The following is a 22,093-nucleotide window of genomic DNA, read 5'->3' as shown; positions in this document are numbered from 1 at the left end:
TGATCTGGGCACAGCCAGGAAGCAGAAGGGTTAGAGACACAGCTCACCCGGTAACCCTGAGGAAAGCTTCCAGCAGCCCCATGGCCACTCCCTGGAACCCACACACTCATCAAATACCTTGGCCCTGGGCACATGGACAAGGACAGTCCTCACAGTCTGGCAGAGGGAGGCAGAGGCGCCAGGAGACCCTCAGGACTCCAGGAACTGCTGAGACACAAAGTCAAAGTCCCGGAAGGCAGCCTGTTGGCGAGCGGTGAGGGAACTTTGGGGTGCCGGGGGGGTCAGGGTTGGGGGCAGGCTGGTGAACTCCCCCTCGAAGTAGCGAAGGTCTGCAGGGCCACAGAGAGTGGGCACAAAGGGAGGCCGGACAGTGCGAGCAAGCAAGGCCTGCCAGTTGGTGGTCTGAGGACAAGGATGGAGAGTCTGAGAAGGTGGGACAGCAGACCCCAGGGGACACTCAGCTCTCCCACCTCACAGGCACTGGGGACTACTGCTGGGTCCCTTACCCTGAAAAATGGCTGGACCTTGATCTCCTCTGCGTCCTGCTCTCCTGCCCCTAGTCGCTTCTCTGGGCACTTCTGGAGGAGCTGGCAGAAAGCGGGGCAGGTGGGAACTTAGGGCGGCCACTCCAGCTGCTGGCTGCCCCACAGGTACCCTACAGGGTTGTGTCAGGGAGCACACAAGCAGCTTCGGCCAAGCCCTGGACCTTGGACTCACCTTCTGAATGAGCTCAAGCCCCTGAACCGACAGAAAGTGAGGAAACGGGGCGTCTGCATTAACGATGCAATCGAACACCTCCTCTTCTGTGTCCCCCGGGAATGGGCACTGTGAAGATGGGGGCTTAGCGGCTGTGTGTGTCATCCCACCGTCCCCACCCCGAAGACCTAGAGCCCCCCTCGTACTTACCTCACCCACTAGCATCTCATAAAGCAGCACTCCAAGCCCCCACCAGTCCACAGCCCGAGTGTAAGCCTCCTGAGTCAAAACTTCAGGGGCCAGGAACTCTGGGGTGCCACAGAAGGTGCTCGTCCGGTCCCCAAAGCCAATCCCTGCAAACCAACATCCACACCACCGCCTGCTTGGGCATGGCTCACTCATTTAGCCTCTGTGGTTATAACAATCAGTGGGGGAAGGGCCTGGAGAGATGGCTCAGTGGCTAAGAAAGGATCCAGCTTTGATTCCCAGCACCCACACGGTGGCTTGCAGCTGTCTGTAAGTCCAGTTCCAGGGACCTGAAGCCCTCTTACGGCCTCCGCAGGCCCTAGACACACATTGGGTGAACAGGCACACATGCATGCAAAACACCCATGTCACAAATGTTTTTTGAATTTTTCTCTTTTTTTTTCTAGCCCAATCACAGTTTCCCCTCCTATCCCTGGCTGGCTGATATCGGGGAAGGCCTGCACTGTTCTGAAAGGAAGGGAGAGGGAGTGGGGGGGAGCATAGGGGGAGGAACCACAAAAATTTTAAATATAAAAAAAAAAATTAAGGGGCCAGGCGGTGTTGGCGCATGCCTTTAATCCCAGCACTTGGGAGGCAGAGTCAGGCGGATCTCTGTGAGTTCGAGACCAGCCTGGTCTACAAGAGCTAGTTCCAGGACAGGCTCCAAAACCACAGAGAAACCCTGTCTCGAAAAAACAAAAAACAAAAAAAAAAAAAAAAAAATTAAGGGGCTGGAGAGATGGCTCAGTGGTTAAGGGCATTGTCTGCTCTTCCAAGGTCCTGAGTTCAGTTCCCAGCAACCACATGGTGACTCACAACCATCTGTAAAGAGGTCTGGTGCCCTCTTCTGGCTGCAGGTAGACACACAGACAGAATATTGTATACATAATAAATAAATAAATATTTTTTTTAAAAAAATAAAAAAATCACCAGGTGGCAGTGGCACATGTCTTTAATCCTGAGCTGGGACGCTCAGGAGGCAGAGGCAGGCAGATCTCTTGTGAGTTCAAAGCCAGCCAGAGCTCTTAGGCCAGTGGTGGACTGTGAGACCATAGGTCAAAACCCAGCAATGCAAATCCATGCATACATAATACACAGCATACGTATGTAGATTCGTATTTATTAATCTGTACCAGCCTTTATTGTTTATTTTATTATTTTTTAGTTTTGAGACACGTTAGTGTTGCTTTGGAGCCTATCCTGAAACTAGCTCTTGTGGACCAGGCTGGCCTCAAACTCACAGAGATCCTCTGCCTCTGCCTCCCGAGTGCTGGGATTAAAGGCATGCGCCACCACCGCCCTACTGTGCCAGCCTTTATGGTGCCCATTAGCAAGTGGCCCAGGCCATCATACAGCAGTGTCTATAAGAAAGCTAAACCTGCTGAACTCACGTGCAGAACAATGGCCTCTGTAGTCCTAACTATAGATCCTCCGACCAACTACAAATTAGGAAGAGCCAGTATTCTCAGCTGTCCTCCTAAACAAGGGTCCTGGTCAGGAATTAAGGCCAGTGGTTGGGGAGCCCGGGTACCCATGAGTGGGTTGCTTTCTTACTGGCCTGGGCAAGGCAAGAGGATGTGATCCCAGGAGAGGGGCCTACCTTCCTTGCATAGTCCAAAGTCCGCAATCTTCAAGAAACCCTGGGCATCCAGCAGGAGATTATCCAGCTTCAGATCCCTGATGGCAGAGGGGTGCAGGTCAAAGGGGCTGAAAGCGGCTCAGGCCCAGGGCACAGGGAGAGGGCAAGGCCCACCCCGCTTCTCTCAGGCAGCCTACCTGTAAATGATCCTCTTCTCATGCAGAAACTGCAGCCCCAGGACCACGCAGGCCAGGTAGAAGCTGAGGGGTGGTACAGGGAGAAGTCAGGCCAGGCACTAGGAGGCGCCAGAAGGTCCTGGCCAGAGTCAGGCATGGATGATACCGGACAAATGAATATGGTGCTGGGCTGGAAGCCATCCCAGTGTCATGGTCTATGAATGACCTTCCTGCGAGCAGCTATGGTAGGACCACGGGGTCTAGTGGTACAGACCTGTAACCCCAGCTACTTGGGAGGCTGAGGCCAGCCTGGTCTATACCACTAGAACCTTTCAAAAAACAAAAAAACAAACTAAAAAAAAGAAACCCAGTAGGGCGGTGGTGGCGCACACCTTCAATTCCAGCACCCACGATGGGCAGGAAAGATGACTCAGAGGTTAAGAGCTCTGACTGCTCTTCCAAAGGTCCTGAGTTCAATTCCCAGCAACCACATGGTGGCTCACAACCATCTGTAATGAGATCTGGTGCCCTCTTCTGGCCTGCAGGTGTACATGCAGGTAGAACACCGTACACATAATAAATAATAAAGAAAATATTAAAAAAAAATTCCACGCCGGGCAGTGGTGGCGCACACCTTTAATCCCAGCACTCGGGAGGCAGAGACAGGCGGATCTTTGTGAGTTCGAGACCAGCCTGGTCTACAAGAGCTAGTTCCAGGACAGGCTCCAAAGCTACAGAGAAACCCTGTCTTGAAAAACCAAAAAAAGAAAAAGAAAGAAAGAAAACAGAGGGCTATGGTAGAGCCCTAGGGTCAGTGCTCTGTATGACTATCTCCCCAGCAGCCTGTGGGGATAACCACCATGACTTTTACTCAAATCAGCACCTGAGAGGATGAAGAGATGGCCCAGCATTTAAGAGAGCCTTACTCTTGAAGATGACCTGAATTTGGTTCCTAGAATCAGGTTCACAACTGCCTGTCCTAGCTCCAGGAGCTCTAGCGCCCTCTTCTGGCCTCTGAGGGCTCCTGCACTCACGTGCACATGACCAAGCACAGCCACACATACAATCAAATGAGGATCTGAGACTTGACACTACAGCTGCCACCCTGCGCTCGCTCTCATCCTTGCAACATCTTACAAAACTGTGATGGTGAATCCCACCCACCCACAGCTATGCAGACAGAATCCCCATATGCTGGAAGAGCTCCACCAAGGTTCCTGAACCCTGTGCTATTTGTCTGCCGGGTACCTCCTACCCGAAGGGAGCAAGCGCCAAGTAACCACGGAACCCACCAGGCCTGGGGCTCAGGAAAGACATCCTCGTGGATCTGCATCATGAGGTCTCCTCCAGGCACAAACTCAGTAACAAAGCAGGCGTGGCTAGTGGTCTGGAAGCAGGCAAGAAGGGACAGCAAGAAGGGGTGCCCTGTGCGACCCACAGCCTCCAGGATCCGCTTCTCACAGTACAGGCTGCAAGGGAGGATGGGATGGACGGGATGGAACCTCCATGGGCACTCCCTGACACCCACCCACACAGTACCTCTTGCTGGATGGGTGCTCAAAGAGCTAAGGAGTCAAGCTGGCAGTTTGCACACAGGGAAGGGTTAAACCGGCAAACTAGACCTGTGGTGGCACATGCCTTTAATCCCACCACTCAGGAGGCAGAGACAGGCAGATCTATGAGTTCTAAACCAACCTGGTCTACTGAGCTAGTTCCAGACATCCAGAGCTGCACAAAAAAACCCTGTCTTCAAGAAACAAAAAGCCGGGCGATGGTGGTGCACGCCTTTAATCCCAGCATTTGTGAGGGAGAGGCAAGGGGGTCTCTATGAGTTTGAGGGCAGCCAGGTCTACAGAGCAAGTTCTAGGACAGCTAAACTGTTACATAGGAAAACCCTGTCTCACGAAAACAAAACAAAACTAACAACAAAACCTGCAAAACTATCATGGTCCTATTTATAGGAGAGCAACCTGAGGTTCTAAAAGACGAGAGCTTTCCCAGTGCCAAAAAGAGAACCTGAATCTGGCTTCTGGACTCTTGAGTTGCCTTCTAGAGTCCAGGCTAGCCACCCAAAGGTTCCTCCGGGGTCAGATAATTCTCAGTCATACATACCTGTCAATCTCGTCCCGGCCCAGCACTTCCTGCTTCTTCAGTGCCTTGATAGCATAGTATTTTCCTGTTCCTTTGTACTGAACCAGAAGAACCTGAGGACCAGATGGGCAGGACAGGACTTTTTCACCTCCCCACCCAGCATCTCCCACATCCCAGCATCTCCCCACCCAGCATCTCCCCACCCAGCATCACCTATATCCCAGTATCTCCCATATCCCAGCATCTCCCATATCCCAGCATCTCCCATATCCCAGCATCTCCCCACCCAGCATCTCCCATATCCCAGCATCTCCTGAATCCCATCATCTCCCCACCCAGCATCTCCCGCATCCCATCATCTCCCCACCCAGCATCTCCCATATCCCAGCATCTCCCCACCCAGCATCTCCCATATCCCAGCATCTCCCGCATCCCAGCATCTCCCCACCCAGCATCACCTATATCCCAGCATCTCCCATATCCCAGCATCTCCCCACCCAGCATCTCCCATATCCCAACATCTCCTGCATCCCATCATCTCCCCACCCAGCATCTCCTGCATCCCATCATCTCCCGCATCCCATCATCTCCCGCATCCCATCATCTCCCCATCCATCATCTCCCGCATCCCAGCATCTCCCCACCCAGCATCTCCCATATCCCAGCATCTCCCGCGTCCCATCATCTCCCCACCCATAATTTCCTGCATCCCAGCATCTCCCCACCCATCATCTCCCCACCCAGCATCTCCCGCATCCCATCATCTCCCCATCCATCATCTCCCGCATCCTAGCATCTCCCGCATCCTAGCATCTCCCCACCCAGCATCTCCCACATCCCAGCATCTCCCGCATGCCAGCATCTCCCCACCCAGCATCACCTATATCCCAGCATCTCCCATATCCCAGCATCTCCCATATCCCAGCACCTCCCCACCCAGCATCTCCCATATCCCAGCATCTCCTGCATCCCATCATCTCCCCACCCAGCATCTCCCGCATCCCATCATCTCCCGCATCCCATCATCTCCCCATCCATCATCTCCCGCATCCCAGCATCTCCCCACCCAGCATCTCCCATATCCCAGCACCTCCCGCATCCCAGCATTTCCCCACCCAGCATCTCCTGCATTCCATCATCTCCCAGCTAATGTGCCGAGGCTCACCCACCCACTAACTCCACTGCACCATCCTCAACCCACTACCTTCCCAAAGTGTCCCCTGCCCAGCACAGCCAAGCATCGAAAGTCCTGCAGTCGGGGGGATTTCCTGCAAGACAAAAAGGGCACAAGGGGCTGAAGAGAACTAAGGTCAGGCCTTCTGTTGCAGCTTAGGCTGTCCCCAAAGCTGAAATTTAAAAACTGCATTCAGCACATAAGGAAGGCACTGAGCAAGCCAGTTTGTGTCCTCAAGGAGCCAGGGAATGAGGTAGCAATCAATGTGTACATTGAGGGAGTGGCGGTACAGACTGGTAATCCCAGCACTCATACCAGAGGCGTGAGAATCACAAGTTCAAGGCCAGCCCGGGCTATACAGTAAAGCCTTATTTTATTTTATTTTGTTTTTTTCGAGACAGGGTTTCTCTGTGGTTTTTGGAGCCTGTCCTGGAACTAGCTCTTGTAGACCAGGCTGGTCTTGAACTCACAGAGATCCGCCTGCCTCTGCCTCCCGAGTGTTGGAATTAAAGGCGTGCGCCACCACCGCCCGGCGTAAAGCCTTATTTTAAAAAGTCTCAGCTCAGGCAGGTTAAGTTCCATGCCCAGTACCCACTTTAAAAAAGCCAGACGCAGTAGCTGGCTCAGGTCTAAAGCTCCAGCCCCAGCACTCCTAAGATGAGACGGGAGGTGGAGAGATGTTCAAGTATATGAGCAGCAAGCACAGTAGCAGAAACAGTGAGACACAGCCTCAAGAAGGAAGTGGGAGCAGGGAGGTGGTGGTGCACGCCTTTAATCCCAGCACTCGGGAGGCAGGGGCAGGCAGAGTTCAGTGAGTTTGAGGCCAGCCTGGTCTACAGAGTGAGCTCCAGGACAGCCAGGGCTACACAGAGAAACCCTGTCTCAAAAAAACCAAAACAAAACAAAAGAATGAAGTAGACTGGGAGAGCTACCTCCCAAAAGGTTGTGCTCCGCCTTTGCCTGGGTCCCTATGCACGTGCAGGCACAAATTTATAAAATACAAATAAAAGTTTCTAAATCAATCCAAGCCAGTGAGTACCTGGTGGGTGAGGCTGCCAGGGTGGGCGCCACTCCAGTTCTAGGGTCCATGTGGGGGCGTTTGGTACACTGTGAGGACAGATGGGTTCAGGGGAGAGCCAACATGTTAACCCACTTTCCCGCCTGTCCCCATCCCTGAAGCCCTCACAGGAGTGTCCAGGGCTGGTTCTTGAGGCAGATAGAGACGAGGGGGCTTGGGTGGAGGCTTCACGTCTTCTCCCGAGAGGGTCTTCGTGGGCAGGAAATTACTGTAAGAAGAAGGAGATGTCTGAGCCCGGATAGATGGCGGTGGGAGGGGCACACCTACGCAAAGGACAGAGAGGGCCAGAGGGTGAGCCAGGGAAGAACACAAAACATGCACAGAGCCTGGACAGACAGAAACAGCAGAGAAGTACAGCCCAGGCCGGGCGGCTTACCTGGGGGAAGCAGACCTGGAGGTCCCACAGGCTGCAGTTGGGGGGCACCCTTTAGGGGGACTGACTGTGCTTGGGGAGCTGCAGGGGGGCAGCAGGCTCATGACCAGGCGTCCCCAGGCTGCCATGCTGAGGTTCATCTGGGAAGCCCTCAGGAAGTCCTGGCCTAGAGGAGGCAGATGGGGTTCAGTCCCAGCATCCCAATGGTCAGCCCGGCCCCCTCCTCACACAGTCCCCTCCCTGCATACCTCTACGCTTAGAGAAAATGCGTCTCTGCCTCTGCAGCCGAGGCCTCCTTTCAATGACAGGGTCGCAGAAGGTTACCTGAAGGAAAAAGAACAGGGCTGAAGACCTGGACTGGCCACCTTCCGGCTTACCGTAAGCTAAGCCCCAAGTGCCAGCTCTCAATCTCAACTAGTGCAGGCATCCTAATGAGCTTTGAGGGTCCACACAACAGAGCCAGAATCATCTGAGAACTGCCTAGAAAACACGGCTTGTGGGCGTGTCTGGGGGGTTGTCTTGATTGTTAATTAAGATAGGCAGGTTGACAGGAGGGGTGGGGGTGGTGGTGGTGGTGGTGGTGGTGGTGGTGGTGGTGGTGGTGCACACCTTCAATCCCAGCAGAGGTAGGTGGGTCTGTAATTCAAGGCCAACCTGGTCTACAAGAGCTAGTTCCAGGACAGGTTTCAGAGCTACAGAAGTCTTGAAAAACAAAACAGAGCTACAGAGTCTTGAAAAACAAAACAAAACAAAACAAAACAAAAAGAAGATAGGCGGGTCTAGCCCACTGTGAGTGGTGCCATCCCTAGGCAGTTGGTACTGGGCTCTCTAAAAAAGCTAGCCAACGGGCTGGAGAGATGGCTCAGTGGTTAAGAGCATTGCCTGTTCTTCCAAAGGTCCTGAGTTCAATTCCCGGCAACCACATGGTGGCTCACAACCATCTGTAATGAGATCTGGCGCCCTCTTCTGGTCTGTAGGCATACAGACAGAACATTGTATACTAAATAAATAAATATTTAAAAAAAAAAAAAAAAAAGCTAGCCAACCCTGAGCTTGGGAGTGAGGCAGAGAGCAAGCCAGCAAGCAGGGCTCCTCCATGGTTTCTGCATAAGTTACTGCCCTGATTTCCTTCAAGACCGGCTGTAAATTGAAATAAATCTGTTCCTCGTATAAGTGACTTTTGGCCCGTGCTTTATCACAGAATGACACTAGTAGAAGAGGCAAAACTCAAAGGATCTGCCAGGTGGTGGTGGCCCACGCCTTAATCCCAGCACAGGATTAACTCTGTGTGTTCAAGGCCAGGCTGGTCTACAAGAGCAAGTTCTAGGACAGGGCAGTTACACAGAGAAATCCTGATTCGAAAAACCAAACCAGGGCTGAGAGACGGCTCAGCGGTTAAGAGCACTGCCTGCTCTTCCAAAGGTCCTGAGTTCAAATCCCAGCAACCACATGGTGGCTCACAACCATCTGTAATGAGATCTGGTGCCCTCTTCTGGCCTGCAGGCATACACACAGAAAGAATACTGTATACTTAATAAATATTTACAAAAAAAAAAAAAAAAGAAAAGAAAAACCAAACCAAACCAATACAAAAAACAAACAAACAACAAAAAAAACCCTAAAAGAAACCACATCCTCACTGGCACCAGTGGGGAAACTGAGGCCCAGAGAAGAGGCACTTATTCAAAGTGACATGAGATGAAGCAAGGCAAAGTCAAGGTAGAGATGCGAGCCTCTCTCTGGCCCTGTTTGTGGAACTGTCTCCCACACTTAGATGGGGTGCCAGTCTTTACGTATGCACATATATAGCAGGCAGAGGTTGACATGGGGTGTCCGCCTTTCCACCTTAGTTTTTGGGACGGGATCTCTGTTTCAGCTAGAAACAATGGCCAGCACGTCTCGGGGATCAACTGTCTCTGTACACCGGCAGTGAAGTTACGACGAGCACCTCCACACCTAGTTTTTACGTGGATGCTAGGGACTGTGCAGAGCAAGCACACTTTATCCATTGATCTCCCCAGCCAAAGTGTCAGTGGGAACCTGGGCAAAGAGCCTTCCTTGAGGCACCAGGCTGAGAGAAAGCTGGTGACAGGCATTGTCCAGGAAGTCTTCGAGCTTCAGGAAGGCCACACCGCACAACTGCCGCCAGTCCCGCCAGTGAACCCCGATCTCCAGCTCACGGGCCTGTATGGGGAAGACCAGGCTGACAAATGGGGTTTGGCATCAGCCTCCACCTGAGTGGCCTCCCCCCGCAGCCTGCAGCTAACCCTGACCACACAAAGGTCGGGCTTACTCGATCCAAGGAGATGGTAAAAGCCTGGTCCCAGGATTTCTCAGCCACCTGTCCCCATGCTGTCTGGCCCACAACACGGTTGTCAACCTTCAGTATGGCCAGCACCTCACCTGCGGTGCCAAGGTTGGGACTCAGAGCTTGTCCAGAGCGGGGACCCCCACCCCCTCCCACAGCTCCTCCTTACTCACTGGCCAGCTCTCCGCCACCACGCTGCTGCCTAGACCTGGTTCTCAGCCAGCCCTCAGAGGGGCTACCTGCCAGGACAGCCATGGGAGAACGCCCAGGCACGGCCATCAGCAGCTGTTCACAGCCCAGGAGGCGAACCTGCAGAGTCCCTGGTTGGGAGTTGGGAGGGCACTTAGCCAGAAGCCACCACCATATGGCCGTGGGACCCCTGAGGGATGCCACTTGCTCTACGAGGGTCAGAGTTAAGATCAGCTGACCAGACCCTGCCCATGCTAGGCCTTGGAAGCCACCCTTCATCCTCAGCAGCCCTGCCAGCTCTTCCTCCTGGGCACCTGGGCAGTGGCAGACACAGCAGCGCCACGGAGCAGGACCTCCCCCGAAGCTGCATGGAGCCAGAGGATAGGGAGGCTGCTGCCCTGAGCACAAGGCCTGGAGGGCACCATGGCCTCAAGGGCACATGGGCAGGCACAGGAGCCTGGGCCACAAGCAGCCCCACGGTTGCCTGCCCCATTTAATAGGAAAGAAACATGCTTTATCTGAGACCACTGGGGGTTTTGTCTCAAAGGGTAGAGGAAGCAGGGACCCTGCAGCCCCTGAGGCTATAAGATGAGTCTTGGAAGACTTTCTTGCTAGGCTGGGTCTGCAGGTAATACGTAGAGATCTTACAGAGATTCCAAGGGTGGCATCCAGCAGGGTACTCATTTTAGGATATGGTGTTTTTGGTTTTGTTTTTTTGTTTGTTTTGTTTGAGTGCTGGGATTAAAAGCATGAGCCACCACCGCCCAGCCTTGGTTTTGTTTTTAGATAAGATCTCATTAGCCCAAGTTGGCCTCAAACTCGCACACAGCTAAAGAAGCCCTTGAACTCCTGATCTTCCTGCTCACTTCCCTAGGGCTTGGATTTTAGGTGTGTGTTACCATACCCAGTTTATAAGGTGCTGGGGATCGAACCCAGAGCTTTGTGTATGCTAGACACGAACTCTACTAGCTGCCTTCCACGGCTACATCCTTAACCTCAAATTCTTTGCCTTTAAGCAAGAAGTTCCCTCTGCCTTCCCAGACCTGCTGACTCAATCATCAGCACTCCCAGGAGACCTCTAGGCTCAGACTCCACCTCCTCCTGGGAACTTTGATGATACATGAGGAGGTGGAGGCACCCACGAAGCAGGGCCCTGTACAGCCCCATCCCCTGCTCTGCAGCTCCAGCCCCATCCACTGCTCTACAGCTCCAGCCCCATCCACTGCTCTGCAGCTCTAGCCAGGTCCACTCCTCTGCAGCTCCAGCCCCATCCACTGCTCTGCAGCTCCAGCCCGGTCCGCTGCGCTGCAGCTCCAGCCCCGTCCGCTGCTCTGAAGCTCCAGCCCCATCCACTGCTCTGAAGCTCCAGCCCCATCCACTGCTCAGCAGCAGGCACCAGGTAGGCTCTGGCTTGCAGCTCAGGATATGAAAGACTTTTCTGGCCAGGTGGTGATGGTGCACACCCCTTTAATCCCAGCACTCAGGAGGCAGACAGAGACAAACAGGTCTCTGAGTTTGAGGCCAACCTGGTCTGCAGAGTGAGTTCCAGGACAGCCAAAGCTACATGGAGAAACCCTGGCTGGAAAACAAACAAACAAAAAACAGAAAGAAAGAAAACTTCATGGCAGCTCATGCTGCCCAGGGCTGGCTCCCAGGCTGGCGGGACAGAATGCTGCCTACCGCGTTACTCCCTACTTCCAGTTACTTGTTTAAACTACATCACATTGGCCAAACCCTGGCTGTGCTCAGTGCTGTATGCTGTAGGAGCACGAGTTATCGGATTCACAAAGCGATCCCTGAGTCAGTGCTGCTAGTGTTTCTATCCTTCGTTTATTTACTTCGAGACAGGGTCTCACTATGTAGCTCTGGCTGGCCTGGAACTCACTCTGTAGACCAGGCTAGCCTAGAATGCACAGAGATCCTCCTGCCTCTGCCTCCTGAGTTCTGGAGTTAAAGCCATGACCACCATGACCGGCTACTGTCATTCCTATGTTACAGATGGATAAACTGAGAATCAGAATGGGAGTGTCAGCTACCCAAGATCGGGACCGAACGCTTTCCCAGAGTTCTTCAGGATCCTCTCCGAAGGGTAAGGGGCCCTCTGAAGCAAGAGGGAATCATTTCTACATACCTGTCAGGGCAATGGGTTTCACAAGTGTGGCCGAAGGCTGGGGGTTCCCGAGCATGGCCATCCGCAGCTCTTGGGTCACCCTGCTGCGCAGGGCATGGGTGGGTGGCAGCCTCTCCAGCAGCGATTCTAGGGCCAGGCGGAGGAGGTCCAGCTTCTGGGAGGATTCCTGGAGCTGGGCCTGGGCCTACAGAGGAGATGCAGGCAGAGACAGCCATGAGGTACGGGTGGAAGGCACAGGTTATGCCGTAGGCTTCCTCACTGCCACCCCACACAGGCAGCAAGCCGTTAGTGCCGGGCACCACTGAAGGGTGGAGAGAGACAAGCAGAGCTGTAAGAAGAGCCGTGGGTCGGCGGACACAGCCTGACCTCGGCCAGCGCCTTGCGGTCCTGTATTCTCTGGCCACCAAGCAGCTTCACCACATTCTTGGCCCCTGCAGCCACAGCGGCCTCAATTCGCAGTCGGTGCTGCAGCTCCTCTGCCAGCAAGTCAGGGCCTGCAGGGAAGGGGTGGAGCCTTAGCCCTGGCCACGGGGTGCCACCCTCCCTGCCTTGAGAGGACTCACCTGGCTCTGGAGACCCACTGGCTTCCAGGCTGCTTATCTTCATCCGGAGCAGGGCAACCTTCAGCTGACTGTCCTTCAGCATCTGCTGGGCAGCCGCTAGGAGCTTCCTCTCCTGTAGGGACGTGACCCTTGCCCCATCAGATCAGGGCTATGGCTGACCACTGGACCGGGAATTGAGCTCCCCAACTCGGATTCTGGGCTCTACTTTCATCATTAGACGAAGGGCTGGGGCTGGGTAGCATCCCCCTCTTGGCGTGGGGCCTGGCGCTACACTCCTGACACCGGAGAACTCGACCTCTCCCACCACAGCAGACGCCAGGCCTATGCCTCCAGTCAGGCACCAACACTCACCTTGGGGGTGCCAACACTCACCTTGGGGGTGCCACTGGCACACGTGTGAATCATGTTCTCAGCTCCCTGCTTTACCTTCAGCTCGACCTGCAGCTGCCTCTGTAAAACCTCCAAGTGCCGAGCCCTCGACTGCTCTGCCCGTGGCATGGGTCCTGACGCCATTGGTTCTGCAGAGAGAAGGCAGGGGATGCATGAGCCTGCCACCAGAGCCCAGGCCTCCTGTAAAGGGGCTCTCTCTTCCCTTCCTTGCCGGCCATAGCAGCAACATGGTGGATACAGGGAGGGCAGGTGGTCTTGCCTAGTGGTCAGAGCCAAGGCCAGGATCAGGGTGTCCATGAATCTCCTGTCACCTGGAGGTCTCCTCAGACTCCTCACTCACCAGCCGAGGTTGGCAGCAGGACTTGGGCATGAAGCTCCCGAAGCTCGCCATGCAGCTGCTCCAGGCGGCGGTTGGAGGCCCTCAGCAGCTGCTGCACATGGCCCAGGTGGCGGCGGTCTGTGGCTGCGCGCCGCATGTTCTCCACACCCTCCTTGATCTTCAGTTCCTTCTGGATAGCTCGACGGACCTTCTCTTTCTCATCAGGGGGCCTCTGGCCGGTCCCAGGCTGCAAAGGACAGAGAAGTCATAGCCCATCCCTCTCCAACGGGGAACAGACACAACAGGCAGAGCTGGGGTGTCTCAGGACTCTGCAGTGGCTAGCTCTCGTCTTCCTTGCCAAGAAGGGAGAGAGGTAACAGATCAGGTTCCCATGGTGCTTGCTGGGTACTGAGTTCTAACAACACACTGAATTCCCTTCGCCTGTGGGGCAATTGCTTTTTTTTTTTTTTTTTTTTTTTGCGATACTGGGTAAAGAACCCACGGCCCAGAACCTGCTAAGCTAGAGCACAGAGTCGCACACTTACTTCTCATTCCCATTTTATATAGGAGCAAAGAACAAAGAGAGGTTAGGCGGCTTGCTCACAGAGGCAACACAGAGGAGTGACCACCATGTTTTGAGGGACATCGACCCCATTGTCTCCCAGACACTACACAGCTTTCTCTAGGTGTGAGAACCAAGTGCGATCTGGGAGGTAAAACAGCAAAGAATTTACTCAAGGTCACATGCAGGAGGCAGTCAGTGGCCCAAGCCACTAAAACTTGTTTCTTCTGCCTTACACAGTGTGGCAGACAGGTGAGAAGCAGAGAAAACCAAGGATCTGTGGAGCTCTGACAGCTCAGCTCTGGCAGGAAGTAGGAGACCCCCAAACTGCTTACCAGTTTAGAGGCAGGGAGAGGGATCTCAGAGGCTGACCTCGGCCCCGGGGAACCCCTGCTGACACGCCTCCCGTCCCAAGGATCGTGGCAACCACCCTATCTTATCCCTCTTACCTCTCTGTGTTCCATCTCCTGAGACCCATAAAAGAATAGCTACTCAGTTTAGGGGCCCCTAATCCCCCAACTCCAGGCCTCAGCTAGGCTGGCTGTCTCTGCCTTAGCTGTCAGAGGGTGAGGGTGAGGGCGAGGTTCAGGAAATCCTTTGACCGCCCCAGGCAAGAAGGCCAGAGTCAAAGGCCTGAGAAAACAAAGCTCTCCCAGAGCTGGGGGCCTGCTGGCCACCAGGGTCCTGAGTCACCCCGCTGCTGCCACAGGGCGGAGGCTCACAGGAAATCGGAAAAAGTGTACAAGCCGCTGCTAGACAGGCCAAGAGGGATCTCTGGAGGAAGGGTACTGGGAGGAGTGAGATCCAGCCTTGTAGGCTGCCTGAGCCATTGAGATGCCCGTATCTACTGCGTTTCACCCACACCTCGTGTCTTGACTTGGCACAGGATGCTATCTGGTACAGAAATGTCCTGCCCCACCTCTAACTGCCCTGAGGTAGAAAACCACCTCTCTCGGCTCTTAAGTGACACTCGAATCCCTTAACATCGTGGACCTCTCGGTGGACCGGAGGATTCCCGGCGCATTGCTGGGCCAAGTGCCTCTAGTGGCCAAAGTGTTCCTGCCCGTGGGTGTGGTGTGGTGTGGACAACGCCCACCAAGAGCTCAGTCCCTCCCTCCCAACTCTCCGCACAGTCTTCACCCCCCCACCCCTGCCACCCCCAGACTCCTCTTAGCCCGCACTCCAACCTCTGCGCTCCCGGCAAATTCCCACCCGCCTGAAAGCCTCTAGAAGATTGATTTTTAAGGAACTCGAGACCCAGCCTGAAGGTACATTCCACGATTTTAGGATGCTGCCTGGCTGGATCTCCGTCACTCCAGGGACCAGACGTCTTAACCCAGGGCTCAGGTCCCGCCCCGCGCAGGGGTCACCAGCAGAGAGGCCGGAGTAGGGTGGAGACCCGAGCATGGGGTGCCCTGAGCTGCAAACGCGGCCGCTGCGCGCGCTCAGTTCACCTGGAGCGCCGCCCCATTCGGCTCCATGGCGCCGCGCCGGCCAGTTCTCTCCTTCGCTACGGTTCCGGAAGCCCGGGCCTCTGCGCAGGACTTTCAAACTTGAAACTTCCCGGGAAGCGACGCGGGACAAGCGGGATCGGGCGCCCCCTCCCGAGACCCGCGCACCCGGCAGGTGCTGGGGAGCAGCGCCCCCTCCCGGCTGCACGGAGCAGCGCCCCGGGCCGACTCCGAGTTCAGCTCGGCGGATCCCGGGTCCCCTTTCCTGCCTTTGCGGCTCCAGCTCTGGTTTTTTTTTTTTTTTTTTTTTTTTTTTTTGTTTTTTTTTTGTTTTTCGAGACAGGGTTTCTCTGTGGTTTTGTGATCTTCCTGGAGATAGGAAGGCCGGGTCCCTTTCTGCTCCAGCTTTGCCAGCCTGGGCAGGGTGCAGAATAAATAAATCTTGATCCAAATGATGGTCAGGTACCAATAAAGTCTGAACCAACTCAGGCTCGTTACGAAATGAGTTTGCTGACTCAACCGGAGCCAAGGTTCTTTTTTTATTTCTTTTTTCTGTTTTTTCGAGACAAGGTTTCTCTGTGGTTTTGGAGCCTGTCCTGGAACTAGCTCTTGTAGACCAGGCTGGTCTCGAACTCACAGAGATCTGCCTGCCTCTGCCTCCCGAGTGCTGGGATTAAAGGCGTGCGCCACCTCCGCCCGGCAGAGCCAAGGTTCTTACTTTACCATGAGGAAGTCCGGAGGGGCTGGGGAGGGAGTTCAATAAAATGCTGCAAGGCAAGGTCAAGGATCAATTCCCATAATTTCTCTCTCTCTCTTTTTTTAAGGGGCCAGGAGACGTTCACTTCTCAGGAAGATGGATTTTGCCCGGAACATGGCGATTGTGGTGCTTGCTCAAGAAATGAGGGGGAGGGGGGCGGTGAAGACCTTGAAAGCCTGGTAGATAGGGCCAGACTGAACTGGTTGGCATTGTCAGAGCTTACCATACCCACGCCTTCAATTCCAGCTCTCAGAAGGCAGGGGCAGGCAGATCTCTTGAGTACGAGGCCAGCCTAGTCTACGAGTTCCAGGACAGCCTGTCCTGAAAAATAAAAAACAAATCCAACAAAAAAGTATGTGGCACAACACACCCAGGTAGGGGGCTACTTTTATTTTTTAATTAGGATTTTTTTTTTTTTGGTTTATTTTTGAGACGGGGTTTCTCTGTGTAACCCTTGCTGTTCTAGAACTCAGTATGTAGACCAGGCTGGCTTCAAACTCAGAGACCCACCTGCCTCTGCCTCCTGAGTGCTGAGATTAAAGGTGTGCGACACCACCCGGCTAGGATTTTTTTTCTGATTTTTCAAGACAGGGTTTCTCTGTGTAACAGCCGTGGCTGTCCTGGAACTAGCTCTGTAGACCAGCCTGGCTCCCGGCTAGGATTTCTTTATGTGCACCATTGTGCATGCCTGGTATCCTTGGAGATCAGAAAGCATCAGCTCTCCTGGAACTGCAGTCATGAACCACCCTTAGTCCTTCTCAGGAGCATCAAGTACAAAACTCTGACCCATCTCTGCAACCCTCACTTGATTACTTTTCAGACAGGATCACCTGCAGCCCAGGATGGCGTCAGGATGATGAGGCCCTGACCACTCCATCATCCTGTGCTGGATTACAGGTGCTTGTCACTGTTTAGCCGGGGTTTCTGCTATGTGTGTTTTGAGGGTTCATCCCAACTCAGCCAAGGTTTTTTTTGAGACAGGTTTTCTCTGTGTAACAGTCCTGGCTGTCCTAGAACTCACTTTGTAGACCAGGCTGGCCTCAAACACACTGACATCCGCCTGCCTCTATCTCCCAAATACTGGAATTGAAGGTGTGTGCCATCACTGCCAGGCTCAGCCAAGGTCTTACTACACAGTCCTGGGATTAAGTATCACCATACATAGCTTCATCTTCCATTTCAACCTCAGGTTACAAATATATATATATGTATATGGTGGAGAGATGGCTCAGAGGTTAAGAGCACTGGCTGCTCTTCCAGAGGTCCTGAGTTCAATTCCCAGCAAACACATGGTGGCTCACAACCATCTGTAATGAGATCTGGTGCCCTCTTCTGGCCTGCAATCATACATGCAAGCAGAACACTGTATATGTAATAAATAAATCTTTAAAAAAAAAACCCATGAATCAGACTATAAATTTTTCCCTTCAAGTTGCCCAGTGTTACAGTTCACCGGTTAAGAGGGTGTGGTGAGAGGGCTGGAGAGATGGCTCAGCGGTTAAGAGCATTGCCTGCTTTTCCAAAGGTCCTGAGTTCAATTCCCAGCAACCACCTGGTGGCTCACAGCCATCTGTAATAAGGTCTGGTGCCCTCTTCTGGCCCGCAGGCATACACACAGATAGAATATTGTATACATAACAAATAAATAAATAAATATTTTTTTTTTAAAAAAAAGAGGGTGTGGTGAGGGTTAAGTTCACTGGTTAAGAGGGCATTCAGGTAGCTCTTGGGCTTCCATCTCAAAAAAAGGGGGGAAAAATCAGAACTACTGCTGCCCCTAGAAGGTAACAGATAATCTGATTTAGAACTCTCCTTTGGACCAATGGTTCTGTGTGTAAAGGAGTTTTGCTGCTGGTAATGAAGACAGATGATGGAGAACCAACTCACACAGCAGCCCACTGACCCTCATGCCTGCACAAACTTTTTTAGTCACTTTCTGTTTGCTTTTTTACCTAGTGCTGGCTGTCCTGGAACTTGCTCTGTAGTCCAGGCTGGCTTCATATTAACATAGTTCATTGGGATAGTTCAAAACATATGCACAGGGCTGGAGAAATGGCTCAGTGGTTAAGAGCATTGACTGTTCTTCCTGAGGACCTGAGTTCAATTCCCAGCAACCACATGGTGGCTCACAACCATCTGTAATGAGATCTGGTGCCCTCTTCTGGCCTGCAGGCATACATGGAGGCAGAATGTTGTATACATAAATAAATAAATAAATAAATAAATAAAATCTTTAAAAAAAACATATGCACAACACGTAATAATCAAATCCAGTTTTTTCTTTTATACACCCTTCCTTCACATCCTTTTGTAACCACTGTACTACGTCCAAATCCCCTCTTGAGCTCTCACAGGTAAGAGTGAAGACCTGCCTCTGCCTCCCGAGGCCTGGGCTCACAGGTGCGTGCTACCACTACCCAGCTTTCTTCCACATTCTTGAAAATTGTAATACATAAGCCTTTAGGCCAGTACTAGGGAGGCAGAGGCAGGTGGATCTCTGAGCTTGTGGCCAGTCTGGTCACAGAGTTCCAAGACAGCCAGGGATAGGAGACCCTACCACAAAACTGAGAAAAAAATAAAAGACAAAGAAGTGTGGTGTGGAGATGGGACATCCTGCAATGGCTAATCTAATGGGAGTTCTATGCTAACCAGAGATGCAGTGTAAAACACCATCTCAAGAAGAGCCAGGCATGGCAGCACATTCCCTTAATCCTGGCACTTGGGGGCCAGAAACAGGTGGGTCCCTAAGCTTAATGTTTAGAGCCTAGTCTACAGAGTTCTAGAGTAGCCAAGGCCACAGAGTAACCCTGTATCTCGGAAAATAATCAACAAAGTGTTTGTATATGTGTGACTGCAGTCTCCCCATTCCCACGCCAAGGCATTGACTGGATCCCCTGACGTAGTTACAGGTGGCTTCAGTACCTAGGTGCTCTTTGCTTTCTTCTGCAGTGCTTGGAGCCTAATGCTGCTTTTTCTGGTTTTTTGTTTTGTTTTCGAGACAGGATTTCTCAATAGCTATGGAGCCTGTCCTGGAACTCGCTCTGTAGACCAGGCTGGCCTCAAACTCAGAGACCCGCCTGCCTCTGCCTCCCAAGGTTGGGATTAAAGATAGGCATGTGCCACCACCTTGTGGCAAATCCCCAGCCCCAGCATGTAATACTGCTTTAGAACCCTTGGTCTACTGCCTGCACCAGGAAGCTGAATGAGCCAGTCAGTACCTCACATGGAGGGAAAGGAGCCCAGGCTGCATTATCCACTAAGGCATCTGGAAGGAGAAAGCCCGGCTGCACCTACTGATGAAATTTTGCTCAAATCCTTAGGCAGACACTGCATGTCCAACTTCCAACATGCAGCTCCAGTTAACTTCAGGACTTAGCCTTAAGGCAACTTGAAGGTACCCCAGCTTCCTCACAGGACATCTCCCCACTAGCTGGCAAACATCCTGCATTCACTAGTTCTCACTTGAACTAAGCACAATCCATTAGACCCGATTTTAAATTGGAGTTGGGGATGGTAGAACATGCCTTTAATCCCAGCACTCAGAAGACAGATCTCTAAATTCCATACCAGCCCGGTCTATGTACCAAATTCTAGGAAGTCAGCCAGGTCTATTAGACCCTGCCTAAAAATAAAGCCAATGTGTTGGTTATAAGCATTTATGTAGCAGAGGTTCAGACTTGAGTCCACCACCATGTCAGATGGCTAACATCCAGTAAATCTGGGTCCAGAGTATGCAGTGCCCTTTTCTGGCCTCCAAAGTTTTGTATACACGTATGGATATCATATACATTAAGTATATTTAAAAACACAACATGCATACAAAGATCCGCCTGCCTCTGCCTCCCACATGCTGGGATTAAATGCATGTGCCACCACTGCCCAGCCAGAATAATTTTAAACTATTTTGTTATGGATGCTTCCTTAGCAGTGTCACATGTGAGGCTTCGGGACTGGAGTTGCTGGTGGACACCAGTGGTTCTGTGGGTAGAGAACTAATCTCGTCCTCCGCAAGAGTAACAAGTGCTCTTAACCTTTCACGTCCACGGGGTACATTCTGGTAGACCTGGAACTCTCTGTAGACAGGCTGTCTTCTACCAAATAAAGCAGTTTTGAGACAGGGTCTTGTGCATGTAGGCTAGTCTGCCTGTCTCCCAGGATGGCTATGCACTAAAGGGAGTGCCACTGCGGTCAGTAGCCCGACTGTCCTGTGGGACTCTGAATTGATGCAGACAGAAGCTATCTGTCTTTGTACTGGCACAGTGGGCATACCCCATGCTAGGCAAGCACCCTATCATTGACCCACAACCCAACATTTCCCCTTATTTTTTTTGAGACAGAAGCACCCTCCTGGAACTCATTTTGTGTGCTAAACTGGCCTCAAGTTCAACATGCCCATCTTCAGAATGCTGGAATTAAAGCCATAGGTCTCCACACCCAGTATTTTACTTTAGATAATTAGGAAACCCTAACTTAAGGATGATCTATTGAGGTTCCTAAAGGTTTTCCAGCCCAGCCCAGGCCTCAGGGGTCATATTAGTGACTCCTTGTGAACCGTATGGTATGGCCCACTTGTGCCTCATACCCCCATCAGGCCAGCCCAGGAAGCTGTTAGGCTTTCTCATCCCAACCCAAGAGTCCTATGTTCAAAGAATACAGTGACAAAAATAACTTAAGGTCAAATTATCTTCAAAGATCCCAAAACAAGAACAGCCCCCAGTTAGTCAAAGAACTAACTACACATTGTAACTGATACCTGTAGTCCCACCTAGAAGGCAGAATCACTGGCCAAGTTCAACGAACCGGAAAGGTAAAAAACTGGCTGCCTTTCCAGAGGACCAAGGAACTCCAGGTCCAGGGAACCTCAACGCTCTCTGCTGGCCTTCCAGAGAACTACTACTGGTGCAGACATAAAGGCAAGCAAAATGTGGAGTCACAGGCGTGGTATCTTGCCATAACTAACTCTATCTATCCCCTCACAAAGTCCAATAATCCTAGATACTGGAGTATGCAAAAGTTCTAGGACTAGAGTTCCAGGGCAACTCAGTGATACTTTGCAAAAAGGAAACACCCAGAGCTAGCTATTGTAAAGTGACTTTTTACAAAAAATCACATGGGGGAAGGGAGTGGGGCGTGGGGAGTGGAGGGCAGGAAAAGGGAGGCGGAAATTTTTAATAAAATAAAAAAAATCACATGGTACAAATGTAAAACTAAGGTACAGCATACTAAATTAATTTTAAAAAGTGGGTGGGACATCAGACAGAGGATCTCCAAAATGCAAATCAAAGCAACTGAGATTCCATCTTACACCTGTAAGAATGGCTAAGATCAAAAACACTGATGACAACTTATGCTGGAGAGGTTGTGGGGAAAAGGGAACACTCCTGCGTTGCTGTGGGAATGCAAGCTGGCACAACCCCTTTGGATATCCGTGTGGCAATTTCTCAGAAAATTAGGAAACTTCTTCAAGACCCAATAATAACACTTTTAGGTATATATCCAAAGGATGCTCAATTGTGTCACAAGGACATGTGCTCAACAATGTTTGTAGCAGCATTGTTTGTCATAGCCAGAACCTGGAAACAACCTAAATGCCCCTGACCGAAGAATGGATAAGGAAAATGTGGTACATTTACACAATGGAGTACTACACAGCAGAAAAAAATGACAGCTTGAATTTTGCAGGAAAATGGAGCTAGAAAACATTTTGAGTGAGGTAACCCAGACCCAGAAAGACAATTATCACATGTAGGTGGTCTTTAAACAAAAAGCAAAGAAAGCCAGCCTACAAACCACAATCACAGAGGACTTAGACAACAATGTGGACACTAAGAGAAAGTTACATAGATCTAATCTACATGGGAAGTAGAAAGTGGGAAAAGACAAGATCTCTTGAGTAAATTGGGAGCATGGGGACCTTGGGGAAGGATTGGGGGGAGTGGAGGCAGGGAGGGAAACAGAAAAAAACTTAGAGCTCAATATCAATAATAAAAAAAAAGTAGGCGAGAGGGCA

At 52.0% G+C, this 22,093-nt stretch overlaps 1 protein-coding gene across 4 annotated transcripts; it reads right to left on the bottom strand.

The window, feature by feature from the left end:
- Positions 1-189: 189 nt before the first annotated feature.
- Pkn3 (protein kinase N3) lies at positions 190-15,384 on the bottom strand. 4 transcript variants are annotated; one of them, XM_041674208.1, is made up of 22 exons: positions 15,330-15,384; positions 13,335-13,560; positions 12,977-13,122; positions 12,605-12,716; positions 12,408-12,535; positions 12,042-12,225; positions 9,895-10,041; positions 9,707-9,816; positions 9,454-9,597; positions 7,662-7,737; positions 7,417-7,579; positions 7,149-7,248; positions 7,002-7,069; positions 5,993-6,056; positions 4,810-4,901; positions 3,990-4,166; positions 2,719-2,781; positions 2,543-2,619; positions 907-1,049; positions 718-825; positions 507-587; positions 190-402 (listed from the first exon to the last, which is right to left on the bottom strand). In XM_041674208.1, the coding sequence occupies exons 1-22, from the start codon at positions 15,354-15,356 to the stop codon at positions 190-192; spliced, it is 2,649 nt and encodes an 882-aa protein (XP_041530142.1). In that variant the 5' UTR covers positions 15,357-15,384. The 4 variants fall into 4 exon arrangements, with proteins under 4 accessions (XP_041530142.1, XP_041530143.1, XP_041530140.1 ...); XM_041674209.1 differs by lacking the exon at positions 15,330-15,384 and adding an exon at positions 14,325-14,419; XM_041674206.1 differs by having other exon boundaries at positions 12,408-12,716.
- Positions 15,385-22,093: the final 6,709 nt, after the last annotated feature.

The sequence above is a fragment of the Microtus oregoni genome, unplaced genomic scaffold, assembly GCF_018167655.1.
Source record: "Microtus oregoni isolate MIOR12 unplaced genomic scaffold, Mior012 000025F_ref0000491, whole genome shotgun sequence".
In the NCBI taxonomy this organism is placed as follows: domain Eukaryota; kingdom Metazoa; phylum Chordata; class Mammalia; order Rodentia; family Cricetidae; genus Microtus; species Microtus oregoni.
This window is presented reverse-complemented; position numbering and strand designations above follow the sequence as displayed.

Bases quoted from the DNA above. Each gene is read 5' to 3' on its own strand.
- Pkn3 (XM_041674206.1), bottom strand. From the start codon at position 15,356: ATGGAGCCGAATGGGGCGGCGCTCCAG. The intron at 6,057-7,001 runs GTACTCACTGGC...TTTGTCTTGCAG, and splicing joins CTGGCAGCCTCACCCACCAG to GAAATCCCCCCGACTGCAGG. The intron at 588-717 runs GTGAGTCCAAGG...GCTTTCTGCCAG, and splicing joins GGCTTGAGCTCATTCAGAAG to CTCCTCCAGAAGTGCCCAGA.